The 18,608-nt window shown below is 45.6% G+C and overlaps 1 protein-coding gene across 4 annotated transcripts in view; it reads left to right on the forward strand.

Moving 5' to 3' along the window:
• Positions 1–18,608, forward strand: part of GPC4 (glypican 4) — a 238,069-nt gene that overhangs the window by 111,386 nt on the left and 108,075 nt on the right. For 2 of the 4 annotated variants that reach the window (XM_032123483.1, XM_032123485.1), the window contains 2 exons: positions 12,856–13,044; positions 14,773–14,929. In XM_032123483.1, coding sequence (XP_031979374.1) covers positions 12,856–13,044; positions 14,773–14,929 — 346 coding nt within the window. The remainder of the gene's footprint in view (positions 1–12,855; positions 13,045–14,772; positions 14,930–18,608) is intronic. The other 2 variants (XM_032123487.1, XM_032123484.1) reach the window with 1 other exon arrangement.

An 18,608-nucleotide genomic window follows, 5' to 3' on the forward strand; every position in this document is an offset into this window, starting at 1 on the left:
CTATTATATATCTATACGCGTATAACCAGTCAAACAAACAACAGTAACTATGGCAGTAACAGCAAACAATCACAAACCCAGTCCCAGCCTTCTCGGCTGTCAGACCCTTTCCCCTCGGGTGCAGTTCCGCTCGCAGCTGGCAGGGGCGCTGGCGGCTCCCGGTGAGCAGGGCAGGTGCGATGGTTCCCCCACAGCTGCAGGGGGCGCTCCGGAGCGAGCTCGGGGAGCACGCGGCACTGGTGCCCTGGGAAGGGATGGGACAAAGGCTTCACAAACTCCTGGGCAGCCGATCCCGGTGTCCGGCCAGACCCTCGGGAACAGCAGGCTGGAACAGCAGGCTGGAACAGCAGGGACAAGCACAAATCCCGGGTGGCAAATGAGATGTATCCAAATGGGGAACCCCCCGGAGGTCTGGGCAGGCAGGGTGAGCAGGGCTACAACGTAGCAAATGCTCGAAGCAATGGCGGGGCAGGGCAACCACGGCCTGGCTCCCAGCGGGGCACAGAAGGTGGGCTTGGGATCCCGGGGTTTGTCCAGCAGAAGGAAAAAGCAGCCGAAGAAAGCAGCCTCCCTCTCTGTCCAAAGGCCGAGGACAGACTATCCCCACACCAAGGTGAAACAAAAGAGTAGCCAGATGCACCCCTCCCCCAGTGGGTAAATCTTTTTTTTTCTTATGTACCCAGCAATTTGTCCCCCTAGCAAAACATATGGGGAAAATTCCTTTAACAGAAAAAAAAAAAACAGACCAGGAGAACTCCTAAAACCCCAACACCTTTTCATCACATCAGACCATTTTTGTTTCACCCAAATGTGTGATTGTGGCTGATGGTACTTTTTGTGCATTGGCGGATGAGATGGTTTATTATTGCCATATTGGAATTTTTTCCTCCAGTTCTGTTAGATGTCTACCAAGTTTTGATTTGAATTATTTTTGTTGTGTGCCCAGAGGCATGAACAGCCTATCCATAAATACTAGCATTGTTATCTCAGCTGGGAGGCTAAGGGTCACCTTCAGGAAAATGAATTGGAATTGGTTCCTAACTTTTATTTTCCAGAGTGGATAGGGTCTGTTTCCAGCTAGGTGGCTTTTCACTCATCCTGTAAATGGAACTATATTGAAACTGAAAAAGTTTTCAGTGTCAACACAGGGTCTTGCTCAGGTTTTTTGTGGTTTGGTAACACCCCCAGACAGAAAGCTGTGTGCAGGGTGAGCTATTTCCTGTGTCACTCCACTTTCCTCCAACCACAGGGACGTTTGCATGGCTGACGGGGATGAGCTTCAAGTTTTAACAGCTATGGAGGTGGGAGGTTCCATGTCCTGGGAGCTCTGCCATGCTGGTGACCTCCTGTTGATGATCCTCTTCCATGGAAGGCTCTTGTAAGGAATGACACAACTCTTGGAAAAATTAATTTATTAAAATCAAAAAAATTGAAAAATTACGAAAATCAGAAAAATATAAAAATTTGGGATCCTAATGGCTCAAGAGGTATGCCCCGGGAGCGCAGGGATTAGAAATCTTCAGGCTTAGACAGCACTGGACCTCTAGTGGAAAAACCCGCAGTGCTCGGCTGACTTTTAGCGAATCCAAAAGTCAAAGAAAGATTATTAAAGGCTCCTAAATAGGACTAAGGCTTAACTGCCCAGCACTGGCGCCCACCACAACTAAAATCCACAGCGCTCTGCCTCTGCTCTGAAGCTGACTCGCTGTTTTATAGTGCCTTTGCTCCGCCCCAATCCGCCCACAGACCGCCCATAGACCGCCCACAGCACACCCCTTTGGTCCCAAGTGATTGGTGCTTCCCTTTTGACAGATCATCTCTGTCTACCAATAGCTTGTCGTTGTCAGGGGGGTAGTAGCAGCTCAGTAAGAGTGGTAACATGTCCTCATTAAGATTCAGGTTGCCACGGAGCTTACCTACAGACCAACGGCCAAAAGTCTAAAAATAGCTTTTGGCTGTTAGAAACTGGGTTTTGAGAGCTGGTTCTGAAACTAAGGTGCAAAGTAGAAACCCTTAAAAAAATATTAAAATACATCTAATACATCTTAAAACATTTGTAAAAGTATACAGAGAACATGAGAAAAACAACTCTTGCAGTGTACAAGTGGTTTAAAGTTTGAAAAGGGATTTTTAACTGGGACACTTTTAACTGGGGGATTTTAACTGGAACTGGTGCAGATAAACTGCTTTGAAATAGTGAAAACACTAACAGCAGAACTTGATATTTGTACCTGGACTGATGGGTGAACATTAACATTCAATTAAAAATTGTTTAACTCAAAATTAACTAATTAAAACAACATGCAAAGACCAGCTAATTAGGGATTTCATGTATGACAGCTCTGGAGAGAGGACCTGAATGATGCTGGTGTAAGGATGCAGCAGGGATCTGTGGTACCAAACTGGCTGATGTGACAGTCTTGGTCCTTCCTCTTGTCCCTGTCTGTCCTGAAGTGATTTTTATGTCCTTTGCAGTGCTTATGTGGCTCTGATACCATTCCAGCAGATGCTTTACTCCTTAATGCCATTACCTCTTTAAGCTTGTGCTCAGTTGCAATCTCTTTTTATGCTTAGGTAAATCCTGGTGTTTATCATAGTACTGTCTCGAGGAGGAAGAGCACAATTTTTTAAGAAAATGAGGGAAAAAACACACCAAAAATTAATAGTAAAATCCATAAAAGGAAACCTAGCTGCGGAAGATGTGTCTTTACAAAATTGAATGGCCTGGAAACATATTGTACATTTCCAGACACTCAAGTTAAGGGCTCATTTAGAATATTTCAGATATACTGGAGTATGACAGTTCTTTGGTTTCCACATCAAACAATCTGTAATTTATTGCCCCATATAGGGACTATGTTTTTATCATATTGCATATTTTCTAGCCAGAAATCTAACTCCCATATAAGCTCTTGAAAAAATAAACCCTTTGGGGATGGGAATCCAGGCAATATGCTTTCACAGACCCTGAGAAACTGCCTTTGATTTATTTCCTTGGAAATAAGGGGAAGACACAGTTTCTTGGAGTATTACAGCTGTTCCCCCAAGCAGGGTCTCGCTGCCTTTCTTCATGTGCTCGATGTAAAAACCTGGGTCCTGCAGTGAGCCCCATGTGAAAGAGTCTCATGTTGCTCTTAGAGGGGTTTGCAGGAGGACAAGAACAACATTTAGAAGTTTTATGAGGCAGTAAAACACACAGATATAGTTGGAAGGGAAAAAAAAAAAAAAAGACAGGAGGCCCAGAGGTGCGAAGGACCAAAGACAAAATAGACCTGAAGTTCACAAAAAAAAAAGCACATCCTGGCATTTCCAGAGCCGTGTTTGAAGCTGGTTTGATCAACCAATATGTCCCATATTTGTTTGTAGGTTTAATGGGCTGCTCCCCGGCGGCCTGGCTGCTGGGAGAGGGCATGGTGGAGGTCATCCAGAAGTTAATTTGGAAAGAGGCCAAAAGGCCACAACTTGATTGAATCAGATATAAACAAAATAGGCCTGGGAACGGTGTGATGTCCTTGTGCCTGAGTTCTCTGCAACCTCTTTGCTCAAAATGCAGCATGGTGGAGCACTGGCACCCAGTGAGGAGGGTCTGACCCCACCATGGGGAGACAAGTTCGGGTGGCAAAAGGATGCAGGCACCACTCAGGGCACACAGGGAAATACAGAGTTTATTATGGGAGAGCCTGGGGAGCTGGGGACTTTTCAGGAATATATGTCCCCTTCAGAAGAATCCATTACTTTGATGGATTTGGTGAAATAGAGTTTCCCTGTGCCTGCTAGGCTTTCTGAGGTTTATTAGTCCCACTGTATTTTAATTCCCCAATCAGATGAAGCTGCATAATAATTAGAAAAATGTGCAAACTGCCAGATTGTTAAATAATGCAACGCACAATACTAATCACTTCAAAATACAATATTTAAATTGCACCAAAGCAAGTAGTTTTTGACTCATTTTCCACCTTTAATAAGTTAGCACTACAATGTCTGAAGTATTGTATATATGCAATATAATCTATCAAGTCCTCCAAGGAAATGTCAATAAATACAATAATTACTTGGACACACCTTTCGCTCATCATTATTAAACAGTTTGTAACAATTAAAATATTAAAACCACATGCTTGTTAAAAAGCAACCAGACATTGCATTTATTTCTTACTAAGGCTATTAAATGAAATGACGTAAGATTTTTATTTTAATGATAAATGTGCTTTAGAATGGATCAGTTAATTCTTCTTTAGTGCACAAAATAATCTACAGCTCCACCGAGTCTAGGCCTGGTATTTAAGTACTAATTCCATTGTTCTTTTATCTGCGCCCTGGCTCCCGTTAACACACAAGGTAAATGCTCTCCCACTCTGTATGCAAGTGGTACTAACAGGATTTTGCCAGGACAGTTGAATCAGGGGAAGTGTGACCCTCGGTAATGAGAATGTAATTAAATCTGAAAGTATCTGACTGTCAGGTGACTTTTCAAACCTGAACCCCTTATTTCCCTGCCCGCAGCAGGCATCACCTGCCTGGACCCTGTGGCAAACCTCCAGGTTTATCAGGATTGTTGAGGGAATGCTGTATCCACACTGAGTTTTTTTTTTAACAGCCAGAGATTGTTTCTACCTGGTGTGTTTGTGTGCCTGTTTTCAAACAGAGGTGTGTACTGGAGTGGTCTTACACATGTGAAATGTTACAACTTTGTCCCTGTGGCTTCAGCTCCAGCAGGGAGTCAGGTGCTTCAGGTGTGTCCTGAAGGGACCATCCTCTAAACAATGTTGTGGAAATCAGCTGTGGAAAAAAACAAATCAACACCTTTAAAGGAGATTAATTTGCTTTTGTGTCCAGAACATGCAGCTGATGCACAGCAGTGCCTTAAATCAAACACCAGATATCCTGTACCAGAGCTGTAGTTTATCCTGTTGTGGAGGAAACAAACTTGAAGGAATCCTTGCGCAGCAAAACCCGGTGTAAATGGAGGTGTTGATAGCAGATTAACAGCTAATTACAGTTATTCTGGGCCTGGTTAATTGTATCAAGTGTCGCCTTGTGCTGTGAGTCAGGCTGTAATTTAATCAGTAAATGTCTGAGGTAGGTGTCCTCCCTCATGGGCCCAGTAACAAAGGACACAGATCTCTGGTGTTAGTGGGATGTTAGGTAGTTTCCTCATGTTTTTCTCTAAAATTGGACTTAACATCAAGGTTTTTAAAATGTGGTCCAGACTGAGAGGGGGACTGGGATTCAGAGAGGTAATCTTCATTGTTCAGAAGGTAACCTTAGTCTTCTTGGCTGCAGAAAAAATCCAGTTGCTTTTATTCCCAAGAAAAAGCCTTGATAACAATAATGTTACCTTTGATTCCAGTTTGAGGTGGTGTAAGACTGCTTAGTGATGATGTTCTCAGGGGCAGGAGGAAAAGGCAGTGCTGTCAGACCTGCTCAGAGAGGGACTGCTCTGACAGGAATTTCCTTCTCCAGCCCCGGGCTGTGCTGTGGTAATGTGGTGCCCAGCTGTGGAATGGTGTACAGGCAGTGTGACAAAAATGTCTGTGAGATTCCCACTCCACCCTGAGCTGTTTCACAGGCCAGGCAGGTTGGAGCTGGGGATTTCCCCAGTGCAATTCTGCCACTTCACCCAAGCCTTGTGTTTGCAGGGGGAACAAGGCACACTTGTGGCAAGTATTTTCTCTGTGCTGGCAAACCCTGTTCCCAGTCAGTGAGACCCTTTTGACCTGATTGCATTGGTGTAAGTACCCCTCATGGCTCAGGAAGACTCTTGGTTAATGCTGTTGCTCATTAAACTTCTTAGCTTGGTTTTGACCTGTAACTGGCTGCAGAGACTGGGTTGTATTTTCATGCTCGTGCTGCTGGAGTCCATGCAATGAGAGATGGCCCTTGCAGCACATCAGACTGTGAGCAAAGAGAGAAGTTTAGGTTGCAGCAGGATTTGCCTGTGGCCTTGCTTAGCTGTATTGCAAGGGAGTGATATTTAAGAAAAGGAAATGTGCTTGGTTGAGGACATGTGTAAGAAGATGCTGCTGATGCAGCAGGGTCAGCAAGGAAGTAGGAGACAGCTGGCAGAGGGTGTTCGAGTCATCAACAAATACTGTGATGGGCAGAAAGTTACCTTTTATTTTTGTCAGGAACCCTTGAATGCCTCCTGCCTATGGGTGGGGAAGCAGTTTACTGACCTTTTTCTGCAGCACATAAGAATCTAAAAGCTGAGGGTGAGACTTATATAGGTGCATTTCAGGGCTTCCTGTGCGAGTGTTGTGTCTCACTGGGGGAGGGTATAAAGTCACCAGCTTTGAACTTAAACACTGAGTTGCTTCAGCTGTTCAGTTGGTGTCTGTGCATCTGTGTGTGGGAGAACCACACCAGGCAGGGATCCTCCTGCCTCCAGCTCCAGAGGCCTGAGCCTTGCTGTTGGGTACATTCAGCATCAGTGATGAGTTGCACCCTGGTGTGTCAGCAGTGCCCATGCTGGAGCCTGGTTGGTTCCTTATCCTGTTGGTAGACTCATCCTAGGTGCCAATATTGACACTGGAAAATTTGTGTCCCTGAAGTTTTTTTGGTTTTTGCAAGCAGCATCCGTGCTCTGAACAAAGAGGAGAGCTGAGACCTTGCCCAGGAGGCAGTCCAGCCATCGTCTATTAATTAGAGACCAGCTGCTTGATCCTGCCTAGCTAACAGGTTTGGAGGTGTTTGCCATGGAGTCTTCTTCCCCCTGCTTGATTTAAGTCTCTGCTAAAATCAACAGCTTGATAATTAACCCCACGCTGGGGTTGTCTTGTCTGATGGGAGATAACTGGCTTATAAGGCAGCTGTTCAGTTCCCTGGGAAGCTCTGTGGACCAGGGGACATCTATTAGAACTGCTTGTAGTCACTTGTTGGGCTTCCAGAGCCTTGAAGCGAAGTGAATGCAAAAGTAAAGCTTGGAAGGAGCAGCCCCCAGGAGGGCAGGATGCAGCCAGGGTGACTCAAGCTGGTGTTTTGGCAGAAACCTCTGTGCAACACAACACAGTGCACAAAAATGCATGATTTGAGGAGTCCTTCTCCACTGGGAGCTTTTAGGGAAAAAGGAAAGCGACTGGGACAGGGGTCTGTGTTGCAGAAGGAGAAGTGGAGGAAAAAAATTCTTCCGGCCCAGCTCTCAGCTTGCTGTTTCCTACCTGGTGCCAAGGGCAAGATGTTTGTCTCGCAAGCAGCCCTGCAGACGTCGCCAACAGCCAGAGAGCCGCCATGTGTGCCAGAGCCTGAACCAAGAGGAAATCTCCCAGCTGCTCCAACTGGCTGGGCTGGGCTGGGCAGGAGGAGGCTGTGGGACCCCCTGGCTGCTACACCCCCTGCCTGGGTCACCCTGATCCCCTCTACAGAACCATGGGGCTGTTTTAGCAGATGGCTCGAGGTGGTGTGAGACCTGCACGTCCTTTTAGGTGCTCTTGCATCCAGGGCACCTTCCATCCAGGCCATCCCTGCTCAAATGTCTGAAGGATGTGATGGCGATGAGGTGGTTGATTGCTCCACCTCTGCCCATTTTGTCTTGTTTCTTGTGCTTCTACTTTGGTTGTTGTCTCACGTTTCATCTTCTGGTGACATGCACTTTGGGCCTTCCTGAGCAGTGTTTGGATAGCAGAGTGGGGTTCTGCTCCAACATAATGAAACAAAATATGGAAAACATGGATAATAGCAGTGCCGGGTCCTGGCCCATGTAGGCTCCCACATCCCTTCTTCACTCAGCTGCCAACGCCCTGAGGGGTGGCTGCTTGAGAGGTGAAGAAATTGGTCCAGGTTCGCATGTCTTGTGATGCAGAGTGGGTGAAAAGGAGAGGGGTAGGAGGCTGAGAAACTTTGTGGGGAGAAGGAGCAGGGATATGATGCCAGAGGAAGAGCAGTGTGGAAAGGGGACAAGATAACCAGCCCTTGCAGGCAGCAAGAAGGGAGCATCTTTGCAAAACCTTTTCCACCACCCTTGACAGCTGTGGGTAGTTAATGTGCCTGATCAGCCCAGGCAAAGTGAAGAAGAGATGGAACGGGGTGTTTGCAATAAGTAGCTGCATTCCTATGTTGCTTCTAGGGAAATGATAGCTCATGGAAGTCTTTCTGATCCTGAGAGGAATTGGTCCAGGCAGACTTCAGCAAAATGCTGAAGGCATCATCTATTGCCTAGTCCAACCACATGTTTGATGATTGGTCTAGTGATTGGGTTTTTTGAATTTGAGGGATGTCTGTGTTTGATGGAAGCAGATGTAGGAAGGGATGCTGAAGGTCCAGCAATAGTTAAGGCTTGGAAAGGCAAAATAGGAGAAGGGGCTGTAGTGGCTCAAAGAGGAAAGCAGTATTTCTCCAGCACTGGCATCGATGTGGGGCTCAGGGGATGAGCCAGAAGCAGACAGGGATTGCCCAGGACTCCATCAGGCTGGGCTGTACCCCTTAGCCCTGCTCGGCACCCGCACTGTCCTGTTCCTTCCTACTGCTGCACAAAAACAAGCCATAAATAGCTGGGGTGGAAGGGGAAGGAACTGGATATAAGGTGAATGAGCTGATCGTAAAGCCTGGGTAATCTCTTTTTCACATGTGCCTAGTGATGAATGAGCATTTGTTCAGGCCAGGGAAGTGACACCTCCCCTGCCTGGGGGACAGCAGGCAGGAGCTGGTCCCTGTGCCTGCCGTGGTGCTAGCCAGGGCTTAACCTCCATGGGAGCATACAGTCCCGGGCATCAGCCCGCCCTCACCAAACCAGAGCAATCCATAATTCCTTGGCAGCCCCTTCTGCTGCCAAATGAGATTTATTGTCCAGTGCGAACTCGTGTTAATTACTGCCAGCACTTAGGGGTCTTTATCTGTCTCCCTTTACCCATAGGGATGATGTCAGTTTGGATAGCTAATCTGGAATTAAGCTGATGATCCATAAAGTAGAGCCACCCTTTGGTCAATGAATTCACTGCTGTCACCATCTTCTTTGTGCTATCAGGAGAGTGACCAGGAAAAGTGACTTAACTGGCAGCCAAGAGCATCTCCTCTGGAGCCTGTGAAGATAATAAAGTGGGTCCTGCTGTGCTGGTAAACCCCAACTGATGCATGGTAGGGATTTTTCCTATTCCAGGTATTTTGAGTGCTAGAATTAAAGACTAAAACATTTTTATGGCTAAGGAGCCACAATATAGGCTCAGAACTATGGTTCACAACTTTAGTCACCCATCACCATGGACTAGTGCAGAGCCCCAGAGTAGGAGTGACTCAAGAGCAGTGTGTGGGGAGGGAATGCCCTTGCTGATGCTGTTCAGAGCAGGCAGGAGGTGCTGTCTGGGGCTTGGTCTGCTGAGTTTAGCTCAAACCTTGTGATGTCTCAAAAAAGGCAGCACAGGGAAATGCAGAATTGGCCTTTAGAGCAGCTGAGAAAATGGCCATGTCCAACTCATCATTTTTCCGAGCACTGCAAATCACTTTTCCATCTCCAAAGTCTGCTTTCACTTTATTAACATTTGATTAGTGATCACTTTTTGTTCTGCTGAGCTTGAAATTGGAGTTCAATGAGGAACAGGTTTTTTCTCTGCCATGTCTGTGCTACCAAGGTGCATCCAACTGGAAGGACCATAAGGAAACCACAATTCAGATGTTCTCCTGCCAAAATGGGTGGTTCTATCCATGGGCCAGCGCTGTCATCAGAAGAGCAGTGGTGCCTGCCGGTGTGCACACACTCATGTGTTCACTCTTGCAAGACAGAAGTACAAATCCCGGTATTTACAGATATTTTTAAGGTGTTAAATATCCTTATTTTCAAATGGAGTTTGGTGCTTGGTGCCAGTGAACATTGAGTTTTTCTGTAATATGTGTTGCATTTTGTTGCTGCCCAAGAGGGGGAAGGCTTTCTGGAGCTTGTAAAGAAGCAATAAAAAAATTATGCTGTTGATGTTGCATTAAGTTTGTGTTTGTGCATACTCCTGTTCCACAAAGGTGTGTCTCCACAGAGTGGGTAAACCTAAGGCAGCGGGGAAATAGAAACGTGATGTGGAGGGCACCAGCAATCTCATGAGGGTTGGTTAAATAATGAAGTATTTGCTAATAAAATATAATCTTTTCCTGCTATTTCCAGGGCTAATAAGCAGAGGAAGTGGAGAGAATCGATTCTGCTGTTGCATGCTTATGTTTGATCAGGCCACCAAATTCAAAACACATGAGTTTTGAAAAAGTCCACAACTTAGCCTTATAAAATGGGTTCCTTTCCCCAATTCTTGCCTGTGATCAGATAATGACCTTCGTAAGCAAAACAACCCCAGCTGTATTTCATAATGGGAATATACTTCTGTACATCATAATGAGCTGTTAACAGGGAACAGTATCGTGTGAAAATCTGCACGTTTCCCATGATGTTGCCCTGATTCAAAAGCCACACATAAATTATTTGGTATTGCAGATTTCAAGGTCAGGATTGGCCACATAAGATCTAGTTTTTCACCCCCAAAATCCAATGTTTTTAGCAGGATGGAATTTAAAATAGAGAAACCTGATCCGTTGGGAATCTCAGGAGTTGTGTGAGAAGTATCTCAGCACTTGTGTCAGGTACTTATAAGTGTGTGGCTGGAGTGGGTGACTGTAGTGAAGGAAGGGGAGGTAATACCTTTGCTCCTCCAAAAGTCTTCCTTACAAGGCTCCTGAAGGAAGGCATCCTGAGCTTTTCAACCAGTTGTGAGGTGGTGAAATTCATTGAGTTTTGTGAGGTTTCTAGCAGAGCCAGGAGCTGGTTTTCCCTGCTAGGTTGAGTTCCCAGGGTTCCCTTCCTGATGCCAAGCAGCACATGGACACATGGCTGGAGCTCCAGAGTCATTTGTGCACTGAGCCACTTTTTCTGCTGGATGTGAATACTTGATTATTAAGCATATATTACAATTCTGAATATTATTTTAGCTGCAAGTTCAGTCTCCATCCTCTCCAGCTTTTTAGGTTTGATCGTATTCCAGAGGCTTACTAAAAACATGCAAAGAATTTCAGCAAAACTCTCTGGAGCACTTTTTGTTAAATTTTTTCAGTCATGCAAGCTAAATTAAATGACAGCTCTGTCCACCAAAAGATTACAAATATCAATCAGCCTTCTCCCCTAAACTCATGAAGGAATTAAATGTTTTTCTAAAAGTCTTCTATTCCCCTTAATAATCTCTTTGGCTGTTCTCTTTACTTTACATATTTTTGAAGTGTGTTGAAAGGGATGATTTCTGCCCTAAAGGAGCACAGTGCTTGTAGCTTGCTGACAGTATTTAATCTGAATTTGTGGGCACAATTTTGGGTGTTGCTCAAATTGATATTTGCAATACTGTGGGCTTAGTTTCCAAAAGGACAAAACAGCTATGAAACTGCAGTCCAAGAAACATGATGCTGAGCTCTTTTCAGAGATGGGTGATTAATGGTAAAAACTATGTTGCAGCACCCACTGTTTGTGTTGAAATTGGAAAAATAAGACCAGGTGGCTCAGTGGGCTGGTGGAATGGGGGGCTCTGAGTGAAGTGGTTGTAAAGAATGAGGAGTTAAAAAGATTTCAACATACAGTGGCCTGTCCAAGACAAGCTGAGTCATTACCCTGTGTTGCTGCATCTGTTTTGTCTGTTCACTGTACAGTTATGAATAATTGTGTAAATCATGCTGGGATATCCTGGGGAGCTTTCTTTGCAGGAAGGCTCAGCACACCGTTCTTTTCTGCCTTGTGTTTTAAGTTGTAGGGAGACCACAAGACAAACCAAACAACAAAGATGTACATGGAAACCAGATGTGACTGCCCAGTGTCCCTTGGAGTGCCTCCTGCTGATGCCCTGGCACTGCCCACCCTATCTGTCCAGAGGGTCAGGGTTTAAAGGGGATGAGGTTGGAAATAAAACTGATGGATGCCTGATCCGTTAGAACTTGTAGTGAGGAGCAGAGGGAGTTTCTTGCCGTGGTGGTTGTGTGGATGGAAGAGGAAAGTCCCGCAGCCCCCTCGGAGGTGTGCGGATGTGTGTCCCCGGCCTCCCACAAAGTGTGCTCCAGTTTACATCAGGTACTTTACAGTGTATTTTTGCCATTATGGTTTAGCAAAGAAGAGTAGATAAGACAGTAAACTCTTAGAGCTGGGTGAGTTGTGATTAAGTTGTGATTAAGTATCTCACTGTTACATACTGCTTTAGTGATCACCAGACCGTGTATTTTCCTGCCTCTTACCACGGGCTTTAAACCACAAGACATGAATAAACTGTAATTTTAGGGTACAGTCAGCTCTGCTTGCTATTTAAGGATGGGGAATCTATGTTCAGCCCACCAAATATAATTTCATAAAGCATGCAAACCATCAAGGAGGTTGTGGAATGGTTGATGAGTGGGACTAGGGCTGCTGCTCTGGATGAAGCTGACATCCAACAGCATTCCTGGGTCTGGATGTACCAATTGAGTGGAGTAGGATTTCCACCCCACGCCTGGTCTCTGCTAACTATTCCAGTAGGTTTTGTGTCATGGGCTCTATTTCTCCCACAGGCAGCTGAAAAATTTAATTGAATCTCTCTATAGTTGTCAGCAGCTGGGGAGGGCATGGCTAAGGATGGAAGTTTTCTCCTGGCAAAGGAATGAGCAGGGATGTCACGTCCACTTGAGCCAAAGTTGGGGCCCACGTGATGTTTCTCAGAAAGTTCCTGTTTTATTGTGGCCCAAAAGGCATAGAAATTAAGCTGCTAATTTATGGCATGCCAAGGAAAAAACTAGTATTACAAGAAATGCTCAGTTATTTTATTGTTTGAAAATACACAGTTGAAAAATCCTGATTTTTCCTTGCCCCCCACTGAGCTTATTAAATCTGAAAATATCCCAAAAGTTAATTCTCTCTGCCAGAAAGTTCCTCTGCTCTTTCAGGTAAATCATGAAAGCTGTGCCACCTGGACTGCATGGTTGGGTCCCGTCTGGCTTGTTCTGTTCCTGGGATGCAGAGGAATGAGAATCCCGCAGAGGAGCAAGCATCCTGCTGCTGAACAGTCGCGGTCCCTTTCAGCACGATGGACTTGGGTTTTGGCAGTGGTGCACTGGAGCAATGGGTTTGAACTGGTGTGTGTGCTAATTAGCTGTGCATGGGAGACCCTCATTCTACCTCGAGCTGAGGACTGCTATTAGCTGGGGGCTTTGTTTGGAGGAGCAAAGTACAAGTGACGATGTAAAGGCTTGGGTGGTTGGCATGTTCAGTTCCTGGGTGGGGTCTTCCCTGTGCTACCCCCAGCGCTGCACTTGCCTTTTTGTTTGTTATTTTTTTGTGGTTGCACCATATTCTGGGAGAGGCCTGTAAATGTCTAAACAAAATAAAATTCCTGAAAAATGAACTTAACCAGCCTGAGCCAAAGCCTGTTGGAGACCGTGAAAGCACATCCTCTGAGTTTTGAGGAGATGAGCTGCGTTTTGCTGCCTACCGTGGATGTGGGACTCACCCAGCATGGTTCTCACACCAGGCAGACTTTGACACGTGCCAGAGAGAGCTTTGCTGCAGGGTTTGCTGCAGCTGGGGAACCCAAAGGGGTCTTACATGGAGCCATTTGTTTTTCATTATGTTACACTCCTCTAATATAAACACTGAAGTATGTGGACATTGCTGTGGACAGGGCGAGCCAGATGCCAAAGGCATTCCTCCAAGGCTGTATAAACTTCAGGAGCTAAATATTTTAGAAACTGTTTTCTAAGGCTAGCTTAATAGTTTAAAAATATAACCTAGATTCCAGATATTAAAAAATGCCTTGCAAGGCATGCACAGTGCTGCAAGAGATGGAACTAACTAAACCCCTGAAGTATGCGGAAAGGTCCCATTTTGCAATATCTTCTCTGTTACTTATCCTTTTCATTTTTTTTTTTCCCTTAGCACTGAGATTAAATTCAAGAAGCTTTTAACAGCAGAGTGGCAGTGATAGAAATTTTCAGCATATATTAACTAGCTGACTCACACTTTTTCAAAGGGGATCTGGGTTTATGTTGGAGTAGCTGGCTGCTTTCAGCAACAGCAAAATCAGGAAAGTCAGTGAAGAGAGGAAGCTGATAATTTATACTGTGTCTAATCCCTCTGCGTGCTGTGATGGGAGCATGGGGAGCTCCCACCCATGTTTGGAAAGTGGTCCTGACCCCATGCTCAGGGGAGGCGTTCAAGTCCCTGTCTCAGGGATGTACAAATTCTCACTGTTACTTAGGACTCAGCTTTAAAATATTCTTTAAAAGATGCTTTCATTGTGTCACTTGGCTACCCCAAAAACTTTCACTAGCACCCTCTGTGCTTCAAGAGTGAGAAATGAGATTTTTTTTAGATGTAGTTTGTGGAGTCCATACAGACCTGAGAGATATGCCATTTCCTTTCTTGTGTTACTTCTCAGATGGGATAGAGTCCCTGAAAGCAGTGAGATTCCCTGAGCAGAGGTTCCTCTTGCTACTATTTTTTCCCCTGTCTGGCCTAACTTGACATGCGTTTTGTAGCGGACCCCAGAGCTTTGGTGACATTGGGGTCTTGCAGGGCTCATGGGATGCTCACTGGGCAGAAGCTGAAGGGCAGAATGACTCAATGTGGGTTTGCCTCCTCCTTTTGTTTCTTCCACTGAAGTTTTGCATGCAGCTTTGTCCATGAATGAACCTGAGCTCATCAGTACTTTGGCACAAGGAGTGTGCTGGGGTCTTGTCCCACTGTCCTGGCTCCACTGAATCCTGTCCCGCTCCTGTGACCCACTCCCCCAGCGAGCAGAGGACAAAGCAGCAGGGAGAGTGGAGGGAAGCGGCTGAGTGACTGTGGCCCCTCATGTCTTTCAGCTGCTCAGAGGGATGACTTTGCCCCATCGAAAAGCTTCAGGAAAAGCCCCAGAAGAGGAGGAGGAGGAGAGTGGAGACTGCGACGATGAAGATGACTGTGGCAGAGGCTCTGGGGATGGAGTGCTGCGAGTGAGGAACCAGCTCCGTTTCTTAGCAGGTGATGGGGATGGTGGTATTGCAGCAGCTGTCCCTCTGTGGATTATAGGTTTTGGTGATGGTATGGGGAGCTGCTCCCTGGGGTCTGCTCAGGTTCACTTGCTGCAGCCACCCCCAATGCCCTCCACAGCCCAGAGGCTACAGATGCCCAGAACTGTGCTGGCTGGCCTTGGTGCCAGTTGAGGCAGCAGCTGGAGAAGAAATGCCTCTGCTTTTCCAGGCTGGTTTTGTAAGGGTGTATTGAGGGCAGCCCATTGGAGAGGATTTGAGGCAAGTTGCAAATCTGATGCAGGTCCCAGGGTCAGCCTCTTCTTTCCTTCCCACTGCTGCTTGCAATCCTGAGATTCAAGATGAGCTTCTTAGCTTCCTGATGGGCATCAGAAAGTCAGGAATGCTTGTCTCACTGCAGCTAATGATGGTTATTTCTGATGTAGGGTTTAGAAACCCCCAATGATTTTTTGCAAATACCTCAGGCTCATTTTGCGGAAGTGATTTAGGTACTTGGGAGCCTAAAAATCTTTGCTTGCCAGTGTGAGTCATGTCTTTGGTTGCTTTGAAAACGGCCCTGAGGCACTCCTGACATTATTAATGAGGTAGTCCTTGGTCACCCCTTGGGAGGAGAAAGCAAAGGACCAGTCGGGAAGTCACATGTGCTGCTGGTGTGGGCTTTTGCCTTGATCCACTGACCAGTCTGTGGAGCTCATCTGTTCGCTAGTGTGAGCAAGCCCAGGCTGTTGGAGGCTGTGTCCAGCATGGATGAACAGTGTTGGACATTGGTCTGCGGGCTGTAGGCTTGGCCCAATTAATGCTGGTTCCAGTGCTACACGGTGCTCTTTGAGAGACCAGACAACTGAAGCTGGATAAAATCAGCTTTGCAGCTTTGAAGTTTAAAAGGCAAATTTGGGCTCCTAAACGAAGCACAGATGTTTATAAATTCCTTCCCATTGGTCTGGGATAATTAAACTATCTTTAATGAAGTGAGAGCTGAAATATTAAATGCCAGTCTCATATCAAAGATTATTGACACATTATGTAAAATGCATAAAATACATATATTCAAATATTAAGTAAGAGAAAAAAGAGACTTTTAAAGTCCTCCACTCCAAGTCTGAAAGAGAAACACAGAATTGTGAGAAGGATAAAATATACTTTATTTCATCCAAGAACTAAATAACAAAGTTTGTTAAAGAAATACAGGTGATTCACAGTGTCCCATGCTGAGAGCAGAGATAAGTGTTTCATTTTCCATGATCTTTGTGTCGCACCTTGATGCTATTTTTAATGTGTTTCTAATTTCCTCTTAAAGCCTTCCCCACACTATCATCAGTGATCTCTGAAGCCAGATATATGATCCTTTCTGCCTTTTTCTGTCTCTCTAGGCTAGTTTAATCACTGTATTGATGTCCCTGATGACTTGCCCTTCTGGCAACTTAGACCCCTCTTGTCACTGTGGTACATGAACATGTAGTAGGAAAAGAGGATTTGTCCTCCCTGTGCTGCTCTGCTGGAGGGTGTTTGCTGCTGCCTTTGCTCTGGGATGGGTAAATACTAACTTTAAAGCAGTTGTGTCTCTGGGGCGTGGGGTTCCTGGCAGGTAAAGTGCTTCAGGTTGCTGAGAGTGTGGAGTTTTTCCAACAGGGCTTTAAGGCATTGACTTAGCTCAGAGGGCATGGGCTGTGCCATCAGGGAGACCTTCTTCCTTGCTTGCCCATGCCATATGCTCTTTTTCTATGATTTGCTTTAGAGCAGAAAGGTGAAGCTGATATGACAAGTGACAGAATCCTATTTGGTTGGTATTGGATATAAACTATGACTCTGCTCAAGTTTTAAGTTGGAAACCAGCCCAGGAAAAGTTGCTGATGGTGTGGAAATATTCACTTTCAACATGAGAATGATATTTCTTTTTACTTTGAAAGGGTATTTTTCAATTAATTTTTTTCCATCGTATTACATGTACATAGCAAGAAATAAAAGGGACCAGAAACTATTCCACATTCCTCCCCCCCCCCTTTCCACAAATTCTAAATTTTAGGGTAGCATGCCGATTTGAAATTATGCCAGGCTTTGAAATCTGGAAATAGTTTACAAAATGTAATGTGGCTTTATCTCTCTACTTTCCAAGGTGGTTACCCTGTAATAGAGGCAGAAGGGACTGGGAGTGACTGGGATTGTGCTATTGAGCCCCTGGTTTTATCCTGTGCTGGATGCTCTGCAGTGTTAAGGCAGGACCATGGATGGAAGGCTGTGTTGTAGTGCAATGGTCAAACCCAAACCCCCATTTGAGCATGTTTGAGTCCTGCTGACCCTCGATGTCTGCAGTCAGGGGACACAGTCTGGGGTTTTGCCCTCCTTTTCTCAGGTGCTTTGCTTTGTTCAGCTTAGGAGGAAATTGGCAGTGGAGAACTCTCTTCCAGAGGGTTTCCCAAGCCTTGCAGATGGACTTGGTGATGCCTTGAGAAGGAGGAGAGGTGAGTGTCTTGGGCTGGCTCCGATTTTGGCTGTTGATTGAGTGAAAACATTGGCAGAGTTTGCCACCTCTGAGGTCTTTGCATCTCTCAAATGCAGTGAGAGTTTCTCCTGCTCCCTGGTGTGGGTGCCACTGGTCCTGCCAGCTAACTGCAAACATCTACTGAGCACTGTCCTCACCAAGATGTCCCCTCAGAAGGTCTTGAAAATAAGGAGATGAAAAAGGAGCAAAAGAGGAAAAAAAAAAAAGTCACTCTAAAATACAGACTAGTTTTGATTTATTGCCTGTTGTATAAAATGTAACCTTTGTTTCCTATTTATAATGAGACTGTGATAACTGGACAATCAACCTAAACTTTAATGATTTAAACATACTTGTAAACTGTCAAGTCAAAAGTTTGCGAGTGACTATAAACATATGTTGGTGAGCCCTATATGCTAATAAATTCATTATTATGTTGCCCCAGTGGGAAACATGGAGATGGCAGGCTTTTTTTTATGATAGGTCTTTTATTGTTTGTCACATCTGCAACACATTAAGGGTTTTGAAGGCAGATGATGTTTACAATAAGGGGGAGGACTGAAAACCTCCCAACTCAGAGAAGAGTGCATCCTGTTTGTCAATAGAGTACCCATGGTGCTGGCACCCTGGCCATGCAGCTCTAAAAATAGAGCTCTGTACATACACACACATATTTTTATGCCACACCAATGGCAAATCATGTCTGCAAATGAATTATAGTATTTCCCCCCAAATTATGAACCAGTGAAAATGTCTTCCAGGCTCTGTGATGCAAACATGTGCTCACAGCCTTCTGGGATCAGTCATCCTGCACTAGGCACTCAAAGGAAAAAGAGCTCGGGGTGGTTGGTGCTTTGCTGGTGCTCCAGCCAGCCACCCACTAATTAGCTCACCTCGGGTGTGCTCACTCCAGATGCCACTTGGAACCAAAGAGATCATTGCCAGGGAGCTTGAAAATAAAACATGGACGCTGGACAGGCTCCTGTGCCAGGTGTGGGCTTTATTAAATGCTGGGGGAGAGGAGGTGCAGGCATTTCAGAGGCTTTGCAAAGGTGGTTTGGTCCAGCTCACCTGTGCCCCATGGCATCTCACAAGCTTTGCTGGGAGGAAAAGATCTGTTTTAGTAGGTGAAACACCCAGGGAACATTCTGAACAATCCAGCAACTGGGGGAAGGGGTTGGGAGCTTGAGGG

The sequence above is a fragment of the Corvus moneduloides genome, chromosome 14, assembly GCF_009650955.1.
Source record: "Corvus moneduloides isolate bCorMon1 chromosome 14, bCorMon1.pri, whole genome shotgun sequence".
In the NCBI taxonomy this organism is placed as follows: Eukaryota; Metazoa; Chordata; class Aves; order Passeriformes; family Corvidae; genus Corvus; species Corvus moneduloides.